The following is a 20252-nucleotide window of genomic DNA, read 5'->3' on the forward strand; positions in this document are numbered from 1 at the left end:
CACTTCTGCCTAAAATCTAAAACATGTGCTCTTCCTTTTGGAAAAAGACAACCGTCCAGGACGCTTCGTTCCGATCGTTAAAATGCTCCGGCCGAAGTTAATTGAGTCTCCGGTGCTGTGAAAGGAAACGGCAGGGCATATAGTTCAAACAATTCTTGGTTCCCTGTGTCTGCCTGCCTGAATGAAATGCAAATGTGTGAGTTAATCTGCGAATGTAAAGGGTGCTTGGGAGCGGTTCTGACTTTAATTGCTCAAATCACTCCAAGCATTGTGATGACAAGGATTTTTTTTCTTTTTTTTTTAGAGCTAGTAGGAAGAGTTAACAACTGGGCTGTGAAGTGCATGCTTTAAATCGTAATTGTATTTACAAAGCGCTTAGTACCCCTATGGAGGTTTTGAAGGGGCAGTTATGCAAAAATGAAAATGCATTACATATGGTCTGGTATTACTAAAATCTACATTTTGGAAGCTCCATTTTATCCTAAAACTATTTGCACAGTTTATAGCACTCTATCTTATAATGTTTGTAATGCAAGTATAAAATAAGGACTTACACATTCACAGTGCTTTCTGTCACAGGCTGTAACCTCGTAGCACTAAAAATATACAAGTCACTATTCTCCACTGCACGAGCCAAATTTAATTCGGTGGCTCTGGTTACATACAGATCTCTGCAGTGCATTAACTAATGGAGGTTTCCTAATGTACTACAGTGCATTTCTCACTGAGTAACACATTTTTAACATTTATTTTTCATTTAAGTTACCCATTATTATATATGTAGCTACCTGATGAAGAAAGACCTAAAAAACGAACAATGTATTTTGCGACTGATTTATGCGAGCCTTGCGCCGCCGAGCGTCACTTTTTTTTTACCTCCAGCGACACAAGGATCTCAATCATGTCTATGAGGTGACGCAACGTCACCCTGCGTGGCTTTGCATGGCCTCATAGATATGGAGTAAGACAACGCAGCGCAAGTCACTGCATTGTCGTACTCTATGTCAAGTAGGCGTTCCATGGGCATTGCGGGGGTGTCCCCATGCAACACCCATGGATTTTGACGCTGCCCCAGATTTACAAAAGCATGTAAACTAGGTTAGAGCTAAATCCTTATGCCTCCCCACAGCAGGCATAACGAGGAGAATAGTTTTAATTTTTCCTCCTTTTTTCCTCTTTCCATGTGTGCTGCATTCTGTAGCTCACATAAAAAGAGGAAAACCCCTCTCGGGGTTGTTTTTGTGCAGGAAGGTGCCCCTTCATGGACAAAAACAATCCTGCCTACATTGGCACTAGGCAGCAATCTGTGCGCCAACGCAGGGGGAAAGGACAGGAATGCACCATATTTCATAAATAAGGTGCATTCCTGCCCTTTCACATTGGTCTAGGGCAGTGCAGCAAGAAAAGTTGCGGCGCTGCCTTATGCCAATTCCTCATAAATGAGGCCTTTTGTTTTTAGCCACACCTTTGACCATGGCCCCACATCCCTGACCTTTGGTTTGAGAAACACTGTTTATTATTATTTCCCCACTGTAAAACTGATTTGCTATGGGAATTGGGGGCGTTTATGGTAGTTGATAGTTGTCAATAATGAGAAGTACCAAGTTCTACAATTGTTTTTAGGATGTGGTTTTTACGCCTTAAACATTTTGACGCGGGGTCTTGGCATCACATAGTTTGAAGACCTCTGCTGTAGATGCTCATTTATGTGTGGCACCCATCACTGAATAGATTTTTTTAATGTATTTTGTGAAACCATTAATAAAATTATCTGAAATATGCCCAATGCACAAGTGCATGCATGCATGCACACTGACTGGCAGACATCATGAAATGGTTTACAAAACACTAAGATGGCCATCCAGCAAGCGGAGCTGGAAAGGGGGAGTAAGAAGGAGCAGAGACAGAGAGAAACCGTTTCTCACATGCAGTGGAATGCAAGGACTGCTGTTAGCAGTGGAAGGATAGGTGTCATCCAATTAAAACATGGCGAGAACTAAATGCTCCTGGCCGCTCAAACACAAGACAGGAAAGTCACTGAATCAACAGCGGGGAAATGAGACAGACAGAAAGCATCTAATAACGAGCAAACAGCAGGCTCAAAGCTCATACAAAGTATACATAATATACAGGACACAAAATATCTCCGACAGTAGAGACCCAAACAGAATAAATTGTGCTTCACAGTACTCATGACCCAGTAATGACACCGTCAGGACACGGAGGCAAGGATTAGGCATTTCTTTCTTCTTTTAATCCAAAAGCAGCCATTTCAAGAGACAACAAACAAGAGGACTTCATATCTCATGAAGCCTCAGCAAAACCATCAAGTTAAAAAACAACAGAGACTGTCCAATCAGGACGGTCTCGCTTCACTAACTGGCGTTGACCCTCGCCAGACTCCCTCTTTCTTCGCTGCTGCAGCCAGTGTCAGTTAAGTGGAGTAGTGCAACTTCATGTTTTTATTTCCTCAGGGATAGTTTTTTAGTTTGATTGATACTGTTATTTATTGATAGGTAAAGCGAAGCTTCCGCTTCCCCTCAGCGGCCGCAGGAACGCTCTGTTGCTCCTATGCGGCCGCAAGCTGATCTCTAATGAAGCCTGGGGCAGAGTGAGCGGCGGTCCGCCGACCGCCAGAGGGCACGCCTTCTCCGTCCTTCCGGGACGTTCTGTCTTCGCTTTAACACGGGGCGGACAGCGCGTCAATTACGGCTATTGCCGAGCGCCTCCACCCGCATACATCAAGCAAATCAATTTCTCTCCGGCCAGCCTGGAGCTAGACACCACACAGACTACGGTTGCAGGCTGTCTGTGCCTGCCTTGTTGTAGCAGACGTGCCCAGGTAGTCAGCTCTCCTAGCCCAGTGAAATAAAGGGCATTTGTCTGCTTTGGTCGTGTTGACTGCTTGGACCCTGTTTGTGCAGTGAACTGGGGTTGCCTCCCATAAAGCCTGCGTGTGGGCTTGGCTAAACCTCTCTTCCCCCCACAGTTTCTGCCCTCCTAAGGTGGCCCTGATTTTTTGGGCGTCAAGGCATCCGGACTGATTTCCCCGGATATCCTCTCCAATTGGGTGCAGAGAGCGATTATATTCTTAGGCAACGCCAACTGCACCATTTCTACAGAAAGGCACAGATCGCTGCTCATCTAGCTGGACCCCAGGTTAGGAGAACTAGCCACGTCAGAGGCAGGCCAAGTGGCTCAGCGTGGTCTCTTCGGTGACCCATTTGTGAAAGAGCTCAGCAATTATTTTTCTACTTTCAACTCCTTAGATAAGGCCCAGTCGACAGTGATGCGCATTTTTACTGCCCCGGTTTTCATGGGGCCGGCCGTGGCAGGAGGTGCTCGGCTAGCCATTCCTCTCAGTCCATCTCCGGCAGGGGCCAACAGTCGCAGAGGGGACAGCGGCAGGATTCGTCATGCTTTGGAGGATTTTACCCCACCAGAGATCTGTCCCGTGACAGGGGAAAAGGCAACGGCACTCGAGGTGGTGGAGCCTCCGCAACCCACGTTAAGTTCTTTGCTCATCTCATGCCATTGCTTGAGGGGCAGGTTGGCACAATTCCTGGACATCTGGCAAGCCCTTACGGCAGAAGCTTGGGTGCTACAAACTGTACAAGGGTTTCACTTGGAGTTCTATGGCTCCCCGATCCCAGTTTCCCCTCCGGCTCTGCTTAGTTTTTCCAGTAGGGAGTCTGCCCTTATCCAGCAGGGAGTGCAAGAACTCTTGGAGAAACTGGCTATTCGCCGCTCCTCCCCTCACCCTGGGGGATTTTTAAGCAATTGGTTCTTGGGACAAAAACAGCACGGGGTCAGCGGCTGGTGATAAAGCTCCGGGAATTCAACGAGTGGTTGGTCTACCGCCACTTCAAGATGGAGGGCATCCATATTCTCCACGATCTCGTGTGTCCCAATGACTGGATGGTCCAACTGGGCCTCAAGGACGCCTATCTCACGGTCCCTATTTTTCCGTCGCATCGTCGATTTCTCCAGTTTTAGTGGCAGGGCTAAACCTTCGAGTTATCTCTACTGTGCGGTCTGTCGTCTGCGCCGTGGTGCTTCACCAAGGTCTTATACCAGATAGTGGAGAGACTGAGAGCTCAGGGCTTTCGAATAATTTTATATCTGGACGACATGCTGTTCATGAACCAGTGCCCCCGGACGTTGTCGTAGCAGCTGCAGTGGAGCTCCTTCAGACTCTGGGGTTCGTGATCAACCAAGCAAAGTCCAGTCTCCTGCCAGTCTGTTCGATCACTTTCCTAGGATAGGTGATCCATTCGGTGGAGGCTACGCTGAGTCTCCCTTCCAGGAATATGGCAAAGATCCGTCACGAGGTACTGCAAATTTTACGGAAACCTCAGACCTCGCTGCAGTATTGCCAGAGTGGTCGGCCTCAATCCAAGCCATGTTTCCAGGCCCCCTTCCATTTTCGAGCCCTTCAGAGACTCATGGCGTGACACCTGCGCCGGGGTATAAAGTATGCCCACCAGGTACCCCTACCCGAGGAAGCAAAGGACGAACTTCATTGGTGGCTCTCGCACATAGAGGCGTTGAACCGACTTGCCATATTTGGTTCCCAACCGGACCTGGTGATTGAACCGGACGCCAGTGGTTCCAGCCTGGGAGCCCATTGGGGAGAGTACACCCCAGGGGGTGGCTGGTCCGCCGAGGAGCGGTTTCTGTATATCAACTGTCTGGAGTTGATGGCGGATTCCTTCGCGTTCGAAGTCAGGCCCGAAAGAGGGCCCAGTCCTACTTTCTTCTGAAAATGGACAACGTAGTGGCAGTTCGCTACATCAATCATCTGGGAGGAACTCATTCCACGGCCTTGGTAGATCTCGACAAGAATTTCTGGGAGTAGTGCCTGGAACATCAGGTTTCAGTGACGACGGAGCATCTCCCAGGAGTGTCCAGCCAGGTAGCAGATAGGCATGCACGCCACTTGTGGGACGCGACCCTATGGAAATTCTTAACCCCGATGTTCCAGTCCTGGCAGGCGCTGTGGGGTCCTTTCACAACCTGTTTGCATCTTGCCTTGATCACCACCTTCTTGGTACTTCAGCTGGAGACTGGATCCGGGAGCAGTGGCCACAGATGCCTTCCAGCAGGATTGGGTGGAGAAAGGGGCTACGCCTTTCCACTCTTTGCCATGATACTGAGGCTGACGACAAAGGTGCATCAACAGAAAGCGGATTTAGTGGTGATCACCCCGGTTTGGAGATCGCAAGTTTAGTTTCCAGTTCTGATGGAACTTTCTTGGGCTTCTCTAATCCGTCTACGCCCGTTGCCTCATCTCCTAAGCGATCCGGACGGTAATCCTCACCCTCAAGTGGCAAACGACCACTCATGGTGTGGAGAATTACCGATGTCAAGTCCTGGGCCTTTCGAGAGGCACTGCAGACCTCCTCTCCAGAGCTTAGGCGGACGGTACGGTTAAGCGGTACGGATGGGCTTGTTCTCGTTGGATGGGTTGGTACCTGCAACGGAGTCTGGATCCCGTGGGGGCAGACGTTGACGACATCTTGCATTTTTTTATCCTCTCCGACCTCAGAGGGCCAGGCATACAGGATGGTCAATATCTTTCAGTCCACGATCTCATCTGACCATGCATCCGTGGGGAATCCCGCAGTGGGAGAACATCCATTGGTCAGGAAGCTGTTGCGTGGCATCCGCTTATCTCTCTCCCCGGAACAGAGGTACTCGGTCCTCTAGGATATCAACAAGGTCTTGAACTTACTGTCCGGAAGGACAAGCAATAAATATCGGTCTCAAACAGCGGTCATCCAAGCTGGCCATGTTATTGTGTCTGGTGTCCTGCAGAAGGGTTTTGGATGTCAGAGCCCTGGATATTTCAGGACGTTCTTTCACTCCGGAGGAAGTCACTTTCCATGTAACTCGGCGCACCAAATGTCAGTCTCGGGTGATCTTGTACCCGGCATTTCTGGAGGTGCCTAAACTCTGAGTATGTATCAAGGCCTACGAGGCCATGACAGCGTAATCGTGACCTCATCGGGAAAGACGTATCACTCTGAGGAAGCCCTGTAGGGCAGTCTCATCTCCAACAATTGCGAGATGGGTCCAATAGGTCACTGTTTGCATAACACGACCTGCTTAGTGCATGCGTCAAGATTTTAAACGACTAAGCAGCAGACTGATAAGCGGAGTAAATTAAAAAAAAGTGAGATCAGTTAAAATGGTGGATCAGATCCAATAAATTAGAGGTGATTAAGGAATATAAATATTTTGGGTATGCTTTTTAAGGACAGTCAATTTTAAGGTCCATATGGCCTTCCAGGTGCAGAGGGTGAAGGCTGTTGCCTGGTCTTTAAAGAAACTGGACTCTGCTCTTGTCATGTTTGTTGGGGTATTAAAAGAAATGTATACCCTAAACAAATAGTGAGTTTATAGCTTTAAGTTTTGGAAATGATGGTGGAAGCAGATAATTTACACCTGCAATCAGCAGAACTAACTATTTGGAAATACTTCCAAATGGCTAAATTATTTGTGCCCTTAGACTGGAATTGGGTCTTGTCAACATTAATCAAAGATACTGGCAGATAATCTTAAACTACGGAGCAAAGTTATGGTTATCATCTACATGCTCATTTAGGTATTTGCTAAAATGCCAGCTACAATTCTGGCACGCAACCCGTTGGACCATGAATCTATGTAATATATTGCAGTTCTTTAATATGCCCTCAGCCTTTACCCATAACGAACTGCAACTGATGGTTAGCAAAAAAATTAGATTAAAAAAAATATACGTTAAAAAAAACCACTCTATATAATCAGATATAAATGATTTCAGCAAGAGACCACAGGCTGTACACTTACTTATGCACATATTGTAACGGTAAGCTACAACAGTATTTAAAAGATATAAAGGCAACAATATTAGATTTTAAATTGAGAATTGGTCAAGTGCTGTTATTCTTAAAGTGGAAATACAGCACCGTGATCTCAAACAAGGAGCATCAAATAAAGGATCTCTGTCTGCGATGTGCACAGTGTACTTTAACCTTTTGTCATTTTAATTTACTGTAGTGCTTTTAAATGTGAAAGATAGAAAGAAAATGTTATCGGTTTTTAGAGAGCTTTGTATAAAACAAACCCAATATTTATTATTTCTAATACTGGAATGTAGCAACATCAAAATATCTTACAGCGAGAGCAAATATTTAGAGATGGTAAATGATAGGCTGAGCAAAGAGGAAACGTTCATCTATATAAATGTTTAGTACCATTGGCGAATACGTGATACAAATCCTGTGGTATTTTAAACTTTTAATTCTATATTGGTGTGATCATGCTTTTTGATCTTGTCACGATTCCTTCCAAGTTAAATTGTATTTTGATTAATTTATTTATTGTATGTATAATATGTGCACACGGTCACTTATACTAAAGTAAGCAATGGCCTTTTTATCTTAGTTGAAGGATGGGAATGTTAGATTGACCATGTGGGTGTGGTTTAGTTTTATTTTAAGTGAAAGTAATTGTAAGTTTTGTGTGCCTTGTTTGGCTCAAATCGAACAAATTAAAAAAATATATACAAGACCGAGGCCACGGCCAGATGTAAAAAATAAAGGGACTCAAATAAAAAGAAACATAAAATGACAGTCAGACAGACCCATAAGCAATTAGTGTTGACTGGGTCAGACTAGACTATGTGATGCAAGACTAATTAAAATGCTTCTATTCTTAGTTCGTCCACCTACAAGACGATATCCCTTCTCTTCTGTCACGGCAGTCAGGTTGGAAAGGGTGCATGTAAGGTCGGGCAATGAGTAAATGCTTTACAAGTTAACATCGGCCATGCTACCCATGCTTCACAGCACGCAATAATGAATAAACACCTTCCAGGGACAGGATTTTATAGTTATTAGTCTATATATAAAACTCACTTTGGGCTACGTAATCCATCAAATGTGCAAATAAGTTTTGTACTACTAGTATACTTTTTTTTTAACATTTCTGTTTGCATTGTTTTTACAGTAAACATACATAAATGCATTACAATGGTGAGTGCTGCAGAACTCCAAGAGCAGTACTCATGGTTTTGATGCATATATGCGGGTATTATTTAGAATCAACTATTTAATTATTATGAATGTGTACTGTGAATTAGCTAAAAAGCAATTGAGGGCTTCACAGAAGATACAACTGACTAGACTTGCCGATTATCCTTATAACTCCTTTTGTGGGTGATTGGCTATACATTTGTTCATTAAAGCAGAGCTCTATAAACAAAAGTATGTGAATAGATAAAGAAAATGAGTTTTCTGGAAAGCAGCGTATGCACCTTTCAGCTCCTGGGACCAGCAGCCTCTCGGGAACTTCCACTCAGTCCACGATTTTTGTATGCCAGCTTCCCTAGCCTCCATACATTTTACCATATTATGCAGCCGACTGTCCATCCTTTTGCAGTATGTCAATAATAGTCCCAATCTTTGGCCAAAATGCTCAGATTTGTATTTGAGTGTTTAGAATGTCTAGAATTTTTATTTTTTACTAGTTCACCTTAGTGCCACCTATCAGTATCAACAACTTTGTCAGTCTCTTTATTCTAAGAGTTGAGTTCTAATCAGAAATTCAAGCCATAGCCTACTACCGATTGCTATACTTTAGGAAAAATAAAATGACCCAGGGGGTCGTTATTCAAAAGATAGTAATTTTTTTAATTTGTATGGCGGTACAGGAATCCAATCAATAAATGAACACGTGTATAATGTCCCATCAGCAGCATAATTGCTGAAAGACTAATTTTAAATGGAGTGCGAATCAATGTTTTTTACTGAATAAAGAGTTCAAAAACAGCACCAGTCACATTTTTACACTCTTGTGATGTATGTTCTACGCCACACACAGACACAGACACACAAATTCAACTGTCTCACTGAAGCTCTGAAGGGCAAGACTCAATAAAACACATTCCAGGTTGAACACAGACCCTCGCTTTCCTAGACCAGACACAAGGCTTGTAATACCTCAATATTGCATGGATCTTACAGCCCTATTTTTAGATATCACAGCAGTTAGGGAAAGTACCTTGAGATGTCAAGTTTGAAATAGGATTCCTGGAATGATGCACATTTATGAATGTGGAGGACACATAATATATTGTCAGATGGAAAAACCAACAGACTGCTATCTAATACGTGCCTTTAAAAAGCTGAGGTATTTCTTACCCTCAATAACTGCCAGTCATTGCACACAAAGATACTAATGTAATCTTTGCAGTCTCGTCTCTCTGCCAAAGCCATGTGTCGGCCATCTTTGGTAAAAGAAATTCCTGTAAATTAAATATACATTACGAGTTAATAATCTTAATAAATGCGTAATTAACCTTCACAGAACGTTTTAAAGAACAATACATGGATTATTGAAAGCATCTCTACGATTTAGCCAGAGCTAAAATTCGACATAGCTGAATCTAAACTATTACTAGTCTTTAGACTAAATGTGCGGCACCTACGTTTAAGGTCATGCCCAAGGCAGTGGCATGTGACCCCCCCCCACCCCACTCCCGTTGTCACACTTGCTGCTCATGTCTCTGCAGCTCTAGGTTCAAATGCTGGAGATAATGGTCAGGGCAATTCTTTGCTCTTCGTGCAGTAGTGCTGGTAGTCTGCCCCAGCCCTTGAGTCACGTCGCTAGGGCTCATCACGGAGCCGCCTGCCCTTCGAAGGTGGAGAAAGGGAGTATAGGAAGCTAAGGCATTGGCAGGAGTTTCACATACCTTCCTGGCCAAAGGTCACATATTCTGGGGGAACATCTTCAAGAATACTGTGTGTAACCCACAAAGCTCAACAGCACACGTGTCAGTTCTACATGTGGAGGTTTAAGAATGCCGCAGCTGTTGCCTTAACAAATGAGGAGCAGCTCTGAACTCAAATGTGCAGCAGAATCTCCAGAGGAAGAGAGCCTAAACCTCAAGAGGTCTTCTTCTCCTGGAAATCATACACCCGTTTCCTAGATTGTCACAACAGGCACAGCTGGAACAAATCATTTACTACTGGGGGGAAAACTATTTTCAGACAAAGCCTTAGTAGGGCTAGTGAGGTAGAAATTCGAAAAAGGTCATTCCTTCAGCCTTCTCCACCCATAACACTTGAAATTCTTGACACTGGCAATCCAACCACTCTTGAAAGGTAGCATTGAGAAAAAATTACTGACATGCAGGACACTGCGTACTAGGGATATGTACTGTCTGAGCTTAAGGATTTATTTAAGTCTGCATTAATGTGGCTCATTTCATGCATTTCCCCACGATGGTAATGAATAACATCAATCTATGATCATCTGTGTATGTGGTGTGTGCTGTGTTGTATTGTATTGTATTTTCCCATGTGTTCGTGATAAACAAAGGTATTTAAGGTGAACCAAAGACAAATTTTATTGCATCAGCTGATAGTTATAAGGCAGTGAAGATCCAGAGTAGGTTCCAGATCGTTCTCCCTTGATTTGTGGTATTAACATGGGATTTGGTATTTCCATTGTAGGACTAAATGTCTGCATCTGGGTTTATCAGTACACTTGTACAAACTATTTGACCACATTTCTTGTCATTGGCATGAGAAATGCATACATTTTTGCTATGCCAAATTGCAGATTTCAACACACAATGTATCTAGCTCAAATGTATGAAAATGGATCTGCCAAGGTATGTACTGTATAATGCCTCAATTTGTCTTTTTACTGTCACATAATTTAGATATATCTGCCACATAATTTGATTCTCCATTGCTGCATAATCCTAGTGCCTTGGTAATAGTAAAGATTAGCAGACTGTTTTATGAGCGGTCCTTATTATGATGGAACCCAAATTTTACAGGAACTAGTGAAACATTTCCATATTTCACGTTTCCCTGTGAAATACAGGGTTTGCACCACTGCATTATGAGCAACCTGTTGATCATTCCAATTGGCATCCTATGTATGTGATACTCCATGGCGGGGTACCCAATCAGCTCACTAAAGAGCCCTTCAAAGAGTTACTTGCGGATGGGGATGCCAGCATAAAGACCCCTAATTGGAAATGTAGAATGTGTCTTCCTCAAATCATGGGCTACAGAGCCACAAATCAACGTTCCCACTTGATCTACAAATGCCCAACTGCTTAGGGCTTGTTCGTTGTGACATACATTTTTAAACTGCCATACATATTTACAACTCTTTGTAGGAGGACCAAGAGAAAGACAAAAAGATAATACGGCTACAGATTGAATACACAGATTTCTGAAATTAATGATCAACTAAATGCAATTTCATTCAAAATTTAAAAACGCTTACCCTGTTGACATGCCTTCGGATATTTAATGTAAGATACTGATTTGGCACTAAGAGACCAGAGTGTTATCCGGAGCTGTTGGAAAAAGTGAATATATATTATTTGATATTGAAAAATCCATAACTCCAAATGAGAACATTTAAATATGAACAGTGCTGTTCATTTCAGATCCAAACACATCATGTGGGCCTTTATATGATTTGTTGTATAACTGGTACTTTTTTAGGTAAAATTAGCTAGGGTAAAATGCAAGTGCAGCTTATTACTTTGGTCTTGCATCAGGAAACACAGTAGACACTGGAATACACCATAGGCTAAGGCTGGGTATGGTATGGCTGGACAGTGCAGCTGTAGCCAGATAATTATGTGAGAAATACTAGAGAGGGGTTTGACTCCGCCCGCATGTTGAGACTGGAGTACATGTTTTGATTTATCAGAAGTTGGGTGCGTCAACAAAAAAGTGCTTGCCCTCCTCATAGCTGTGATCATTTTGTTTATTTACCCAGCAGCCGGAGATTGAACTTTCAGGGGCACACACATAACATTCTAATGCCATTGAAGTGTATTAGATAACAAGCTGATATAAGTTGTTTTCCAATGGCAGCACAGATGGGAGGAGGGCAGTCATTAACTTACATGGATTTTTTAAATCTGGCTTCACAGAGCAATTGTCACCTGGCCTTTGAACCTTCACCAATATTATTCTACACTTCTTTACTGCAACAAAAAATGCTTGTTCATTTTCATGCTATTTACTTGTAAAGCTTTACTTTGTTGTACATTGTTGTAAAGAAAAAGCTATCCGCATTGCCAATGCTTGTTTTAGATATTTAGGTGTGAAGTTACACAGCAGAATGAGTCGAATATTAAAAGAATTGAGACATTTCAAATAATGTTTTAGCCAATTTTGTGAGGGTGTACTGATTTTGACCGAACTTACAATGCTGTGATGATCTCACACGAAATTTATGCAAATTGAAGTTAGTCTGCTGTACACTGTACATCTCCTTTGACCTCTTGGTTTCATTTCTATTCTTGATCCATATTTAGCCAAAATATAGTAAGGTAGCCAAAATCTAGTATGGATTATACTTCATAAAGCATAGGACCATCATCGAATATACTTTATCACCAGGCGCCCAATTCAGAGATCCGTGACTTATACGTGACTGGCAGATACCACCTTCTTGTGCTAGAGGCTAGTATAATTTTTAAATGCTTGCTAAACTCATGTTTTGTACCATCACATTACACATCACAGTACACCCGATTCTGCAGCTGGTTGTCGGTTTTGTTTCGGTATTTGTTTTAACTGCTCTCATCCAGATACATTTCGGATTTCCAAGAGCCAACCTTCTCCAGGCTCTTTCCCTGAGCATCTTGCCAGTTACAATTTACACTAGCCTTTCTTCTATGTTTGGAAGAAATAATTTCCATTTAAAAATGGAATCAATAACGTCGGTAACATGCAAGTGCTCACTTACTCCTGAATCTTATTTGCAAATAAAGCTGTGAAGAACTTCCCTCGAGCTATGGTTGGTTTGGACCGCAGTGGTAGTGATTAATCAGCCCAGAAAATCAAGACATTTTCATTTCATAGCTTCTAGGGACAAGGATGAACATTGATGACTATCAGGTTCCACTCATTTTGAAGCCTTTAGTTATAGTGGCTCTTCCTAGCCACAAAGTTAGCTTTGGCCCTGTAGGCAGACCATTATGATCTCACGTGGCAAGCACTCCTCTCTTCCTGAGCCAGGCAGGAGGAGAAAGAAAAGGAGGCAAGTATGGAAGTTGAAGCCCAGCATTGACCCCGCAATGTCTTCCTGAATTCCTCGACCTGGTAGGAGACATGAAAACAATGTGGATGCTGGAAATGTCAGACTACAGATGGCACTAAGTAGTGGGTGGGCAGGCTTTGTATTCTCAGCATTTCATGGAGCTTCCTCCCTCGAGGTGGGAATCACCACATGGGGAGAGGAGTTGGCCTAACTGCTAGGGCGGTCGACCTCGAATCTGGGGAACTGGGTTTGAGTCTCGGCAATGGCGCTGAACATCCTGTGATTCTGGGCAAATCACTTAATCTCCCTGTGCCTAACAAAAATGGATGTGTCCTCATGTAACGCAATTGGTGCTATGTAAAGCGCTCCGATACCCGATACCTTCGGATCAAGTTCACACTATATAAAACGCCTTAAAATAAAGAAAATAGGTAATAACTGGGATGAGGACAAGGGATTTAATGGTAATGAGACCTTTCCTGGTTCTACACAGGGTGACTAAAAAATAAAAACATTATATTGGAGGAGATGGCTTAACAATAAGATACTGCTTATTAGACAAATCTGGTGCACAGGTCAAATGGAGGACTTTGAATCTATACAATGTAAAAGATTTAACATAAGGAACCAGGAAATAAGGAGATACTAGCGGGCCTCTTACAGTGTCTAAGAGTTAATGATACCAGGTTGCTCGCCAGATGTTATACATCTTTATAAAGTAGTTAAGGGCAGCTTACTACAAGCGTCAGCAATTTAAAACCTGCTCCGAGAAGATGGTCTTGCTAACAAGAAAACTATAGACAAGTACAGAGTTCAATTGTGGGAGGAAATTTGAATACAGATCGATAGGGCTCAATGAGATAGGATGTGTGGAGATATTGTTACCCACAAGTTGGATCTTGGTCAGACTTTATTCAGCAGTGGATACTATGTAAACTAGATTGGCAAAACTTGCAACAAGTGATTCTTATTCGTACTGGGTATGTGGACTTCTTCCAGGAACCTTTAAACCAGATGTCTCCAACCAGTCAATTGAAAGCTACCAGCAGTAGGTAACAGATCCCTTCAGTGTACCTCACAGCCTTGAGTTCATTATAAATAAGCACAGGCTCACATTTTCCTATTTAAGTCAAGGGAAGGTTGTGTTTATTTTACATTAATATGTTGAGGTTGCAGATAGAACGGCCTGATAATGAACAGTGCAAGAGTCAGATTTATGAGCCAGAGAGCACATGCGAAAAACTGAAGCACTGAGGGCCATGTGTTCCAGTTAGGCCTAGAAGGAAACGTTGCCATTTACATGAACATCGACTTTCGAAACACATTTGCATTTGTGACACTTTAGGTTTGTTTCCTAGAAACACCGACCTTGCTTACACGAATCAACTTCGCAAGTACACTACCTTATTGCTTTGGCATTCTGTACAAGGCCTACACATATGTTGTGCAAATGTGTTTGCTATTTTTGTCCATATGGCGACACAGCTATCTGTATCATACAAACAAAGGCCGCCTGATCCCAATGTCAGCCCAAGGCTAGGATGCCTTTTTCTATAAACATAGGTATCAGGGTACAGTCACAGGAGGTACTTCTGCTGACTTCGAGAGGTCTCTACATGCTGATGCTTTCACCCAGTAGCTGACTGACATCTCCTTGAGGGATGTCCAGCTTGTGACCAAGATCGGGTCCAACATTCTTACCCACCAGGTAATGGGGATGAATCATCCAGTAAGGGAATCCTTCGCAGAACATACACCTTAGACATGTGGGTTCGAGTCTGCATAGTAGGAGTACACTAGATTGTTATATTATTTTTTATTTGTGCATATATATGTGTTGTCTAAGCACAATGGTAGAACTTTTTGTTCTGTTCACTATCCTGACACATTTTATAACATTCACCTGCTTCTGTCTATTGATCATTGCTTGGCACCACAAAGGCTTGTTAAAAGAACCCTCACACACCAACCTAGTTGGTGTCATGCTTCATCATCGGGTTCCCAGGTGAGTAGCCGAATGCTACTCAGCTGTGCTGCGACACCTGATTGCAGTGGAGCTGGGGGTTTTTGTGTGTGAGTGTGATGAAGTGGTGGATTAAAAATACCTCTGGGACTCTGACTGATAGTTACTATATTCCCTGTGGTCCAGGGTATGTTTAAAAACAATGAGTGGATAACGTATAAAGACTATTAGTTGTGTCTTCGTTATCTGCCGGTCTACATGTTTCAGCCCTTGGTCAAACATTTTGGGGCTTTCTTCAGAACCTCTCTCACAAAGAATTAAATAGTGAAAGTGAAAAAAGTGAGTGGTAAAAAAGTTAAACCACATTGTTGTACTTACATTTCCTGCTGCTTAGCCAGTTTGCATGAGTGTGTGTATGGAACTTTGGAATGCCTGATGACGGTGTGGAATGTTGGTGTGCCTGTGGGACTGGAGGAATGATAATTCGAGAGAGTGGGCTGAGCAGCAGAGATGCAGCTCCTGGTGGGACCTTGTATCAGCTTGAACTAACTCATCTACTTGTAACTACCATCTTGTGACCTACAAATAAACTTCTACTTTGGTTTACCTCGTGACTACAATTCATCATTGCAACATTGGCGACGATCTGGATTAAAACAAACCTGCATGTACTGGTTTCCTGTCTACCTGAGGTAATGATATTTGAATTTACAGCATGACTTTTTATACTGAAACTAATTGAAGAAAATTAAAATTGAAAATAAGGAGAAAAACGCCCCTCTAGTCCCACCAGTGTCCTCCACCAACCGGACAGCCTGCCTTGGGCGCTTCACATTCCTTATACTTATGGTTATATACTTCAAAATAAACGGATACAGCGCTGACCAGTCTATGTCAAAGTCTGGAAAATGTTCTTACATGGCTACATGTATGAACATTCAGAGACATTCAGAGACAGCGGTGAAGAGCAGAAAGTCTGGCAATGTTTTCATCAACTGTTCTCAACAGAAGACACTGGTCTACGTACATTTTGCCAAGTACTTTGCGAAGGGCACTTTGTGTAAGGAGTGGTTAAGGCGGCGCTTTGGGTGAGCCTAGGACTGCACCGTATGGCATTTTTTTATCCTGGTTTGTTTGCCGAAGGCTCTTGATTTTACATATGCAGCGTGAAGATGCGGACATATGGAGGTAAGCCCATTTTTGATTTAATTTTGGGCCCCAGCCATCCTCTCTACTTTCGACAGTTTAACCTCCGCCTCTTCAGTTTAAAAAAATAAACAAACAGCGTGTCTCCTTGCACGTGATCCCACCTGGGTCATCGAGCCTCGCAGCACCGTTCCGTGCATTCTTACTGACGCAGTTACAGTCGATCAACTTGGCACAGCCAATAGACGCTCTGCTGCCTTGACGTACCTTGACGTACCTTGAGCCACCCGACATGGCATCTATTGCGTGCCGCTATTTTTGTTTCCTGGCTGCCTGCAGGCTACGTGACTGGATTATATGTGGTAAAGTAGAAGTTCTACTCTTTCTTCAAACTACACGCAGCACCGTTTTGTTTTCAACTTCATAGCTGCAGAGGAAAACATTTCAGTCTATTGTGTTCATTCTGCTCTGCTTGTTTACCGGTGTGTCGAGGTGAGCCATGATGAACCATGATGACTTTTGCCTTTGTACCATGACATATCGTAATTCCTTCTCCACATGTAAGCATGATGTCCATGCTCTCAGGAACGTTTTGACTTTGCTTAATGTTCATCTCGACGAAGGCATCGTTAATCACACTGGAAGCCTACAACCGATCTATCTATAGGCAACAATTGGACTTTGTTCCTCTCGACCTCGTTCATTTTTTTGGACTGGAAGCAAAACATTATCTAACTTGCTTTTGGCACATACACGTTTGCATTCACGCTTGTCTGCATCTTTCTGTGTGTCATAATTTTTGTATCATCATGCCCTGTAACATGCTCATCTTTTGCTTCTTTAAGTTTGTTGCTTGGTGGTACAGCATCTTTCTTGGTACTCGTTCAATTATGTTGTTTTGTGCCAAATATGTCTTTTTTCTTCCTGGTGAAATTGTTATTTTGAAGCTTTTGTTCCCTTGGCTTATTGTTTAGACGAGTACCTTACAGAATTTAGTACTCCATTCTATGCATTTGTATTACTCTCACCTTTCAGAGAGTCAAGTTTCGCTTTAAAGTAATTTGGCATGCCCAAGAGTTGTTTTTGTTACCCCTCACATATGTCACACCTATTTTTCTGTTCTAGATACTTTAAAGGTATTATTAGGCCTTCTCTTTAGGGTATTTGGTGTAGGAGCTGGTCTCCACACCCTTTACACTTAATGTACCTTTCATATTAACATAGTTACTCTCCATCGTTATGGTGCCTTGCAGTGTGTGTTGTTTTAGCTTTATATTTATTTATTTATACATGCGCAATGGGCAGTGTTCACTATACTTGAAATGTTTGGTGTGCAATGGGCAGTGTACCCTATTATTTAAATGTTGAGTCCGTAATGGGCAGTGATCCCTATACTTAAAATGTTTGGTGCGCAATGGGCAGTTTACCCTATTCTTGAAATGTTGAGTACGCAATGGGCAATTTATTCTTGAAATGTTTAAATTGTTGAAATGTTGAGTGCATAATGGGCTTGGAATGCCTGATGACTGTGTGGAATGTTGGTGTGCCTGTGGGACTGGAGGAATGACAGTTAGAGAGAGTGGGCTGAGCAGCAGAGATGCAGCTCCTGGTGGGACCTTGTATTAGCTTGAACTAACTCATCTACTTGTAACTACCATCTTGTGACCTACAAATAAACTTCTACTTTGGTTTACCTCATGACTACAATTCATCATTGCAACACACATGTGTGCGCATTTTCTAGCACACGCACTAAGGTGTGCTATATATGCTTAGTGAACGGACCGTAATTTGGGTCCACTACTGTGTATGTACCTGTAAAAGAAAGCAAGACAATACAATACAATACAGTACAACATAGAACACAAATTATGCAACCTGTAATACTTTGCGTGCAATATCCTTGAATCATTTCATATATCATAGTGGTGGTACATACACAGTAGTGGACCCAAATTACGGTCAGTCCACTAAGCATACATAGCACACCTTAGCGCGTGTGCTAGAAAATGCGCACACACGTGGTTTAACTTTTTTACCACTCACTTTTCACTTTCACTATTTAATTCTTTGTGAGAGGTCCTGAAGAAAGTCCCATCATTTTTGACCAAGGATTGAAGCATGTAGACCGGCAGATAACGAAGACACAACTAATAGTCTTTATACGTTATCCACTCATTGTTTTTAAACATACCCAGGACCACAGGGAATAAAGTAACTATCAGAGTCCCAGAGGTCAAACACACACACACACAAACACACACACAAACACACATTCGGCTACTCAGCTGGGACCCAGATGATGAAGCATGAAACCAACTAGGTTGGTGTGTGAGGGTTCTTTTAACTAACCTTTGTGGTGCCAGGCACTACAGTGTTGGACAACCTGCTAGTCCGGTCCGTCCAAGGTGTTTTTCAATACTTACCAAGGGACAAGGACGGCCCGTTCACGGTCCTAGCTCTCTCATTTGTTTATCCTATACTTGGCAGCGCTTAGCTGCGAGAGCACATAAAAGCTTCTAAAAAAACCTGGTGCAACCCACCATGGCAGAACACCAGGGTCTCACTTTTTCGGAGGAAGTAGTGAATGATATCCTGGCAGCAGCACCATTACTGGCTGATCTTAATATCTCCAAAACAATAGCACAAAGCTCAGATTGGGAAACATTAACCGAAATTAAACGCAATCACATTAGAACAATATTACATGGAGTTATCCTAACTGAATATCTCAGGAGCAATACGGCACCAAGAGGGCTTATTGTGACCAATGCCCCCCGCATTTTTCTGGACGATCCTGTGTTGCGGAGGGATTGGGCTAAAATCGCCTGGCAGTGCAGCAGAGATTGGATCGTGCTGATTATACAAACTGCTAAAAGACTCTCAGACACCATTCTAATAGAAATCCAGATCACAGAAACCAATTCCGAACCACCCGAACAGCATTCAAGAAAAAATTGAATGAAATCAATAAAGACATACAGAAATACAGGGATAATTTGACACAGTCAAAGATCCAAAAATTCCAAAAGTATCTAAAAAAATTCTCTTATTCAAAAACGTATCCATACTCAGACAGATTGGCAACCACAGAAACGGAATGACTCATCCAGCGGCTCTGAAGAGGACTCCTCGGTAAGCAGTGGCTCTAGCTCAAAGTTACCGTAACAGACAAAGAGGCAGAGGAAGGCCTAACAATTGTCAACAAGGACCGCCAGGAAACCCAATGCAGTTTACAACACCTTTTCCCCAGATGCCGCCACATATGATGTTCAGCTGGAACCCACCGTATGCCCCACTACAGACACAATTTATGAACGAGACCCAACGTTTTCCTTTTTTAGGGAGCGGTCGCAGAGGAAGAGGCAAACGGAGAAGACAGCCCCAGGTACACTGGGAGGACAATCAAAACCCAGGAGCGAACACCAGGAGCAAGACAAAAGACCAGCAGCCAGGAACGAGCTCTAGGAGGAACTAGTGACCAACTATTCAGGACACATGCTGACACCAATGGAAAATGACCTACTCATCAAGGGCTTAGGCTTTGTACCTACAGCCCGCTTTGATAAGTTTCGTCTTCACTGTGAAATGGCTGAATTCTTTAGAAAATTAAAACTAAAGGCATTTTTCAGGAACCAACCAATGGAGACCACACAAGAAACAGGAGACACAGGGTTCAAAATAAAATTAACCTTTGTACCACCTCCAAACACCATCCCTGTGGAGGTTGCTGCTTTCGAACAGGCAGTTTTCAAGGACATTGAAACCCTCCAAGAAGACAAGATATTCAAGAATACCAACAAAAAGGAATTAGAGGCACTACTAACATTGAAAAATATTGAAAATATAGTGATCAAGCCAGCGGACAAAGTTGGCGGGAAAGTGCTCCAGGACAAAACCGCCTACGCCTACTTAGCGACATACACAACTATCTGCCCCTACAAGAGGACCAGACTACGAGATTGAGGACCACCATTCAAGAAATGGTAAACGAAGCTGAAGACAGTGGACATATCAGTAAAATAGAGGCACAATTCCTCATTACCACCACATGAAAAGTACTGTATTTCTATACCAT

At 42.9% G+C, this 20252-nt stretch overlaps 1 protein-coding gene across 3 annotated transcripts in view; it reads right to left on the reverse strand.

Annotated features, from left to right (window-relative positions):
- Window positions 1–20252, reverse strand: part of WRAP73 (WD repeat containing, antisense to TP73) — a 486503-nt gene that overhangs the window by 261909 nt on the left and 204342 nt on the right. For all 3 annotated transcript variants that reach the window (XM_085608852.1, XM_085608851.1, XM_085608850.1), the window contains 2 exons: window positions 11290–11362; window positions 9186–9289 (listed from right to left, as the gene is read on the reverse strand). In XM_085608852.1, the coding sequence (XP_085464978.1) occupies window positions 9186–9289; window positions 11290–11362 (177 nt within the window). The remainder of the gene's footprint in view (window positions 1–9185; window positions 9290–11289; window positions 11363–20252) is intronic.

The sequence above is a fragment of the Triturus cristatus genome, chromosome 1_2, assembly GCF_964204655.1.
Source record: "Triturus cristatus chromosome 1_2, aTriCri1.1, whole genome shotgun sequence".
Classification (NCBI taxonomy): domain Eukaryota; kingdom Metazoa; phylum Chordata; class Amphibia; order Caudata; family Salamandridae; genus Triturus; species Triturus cristatus.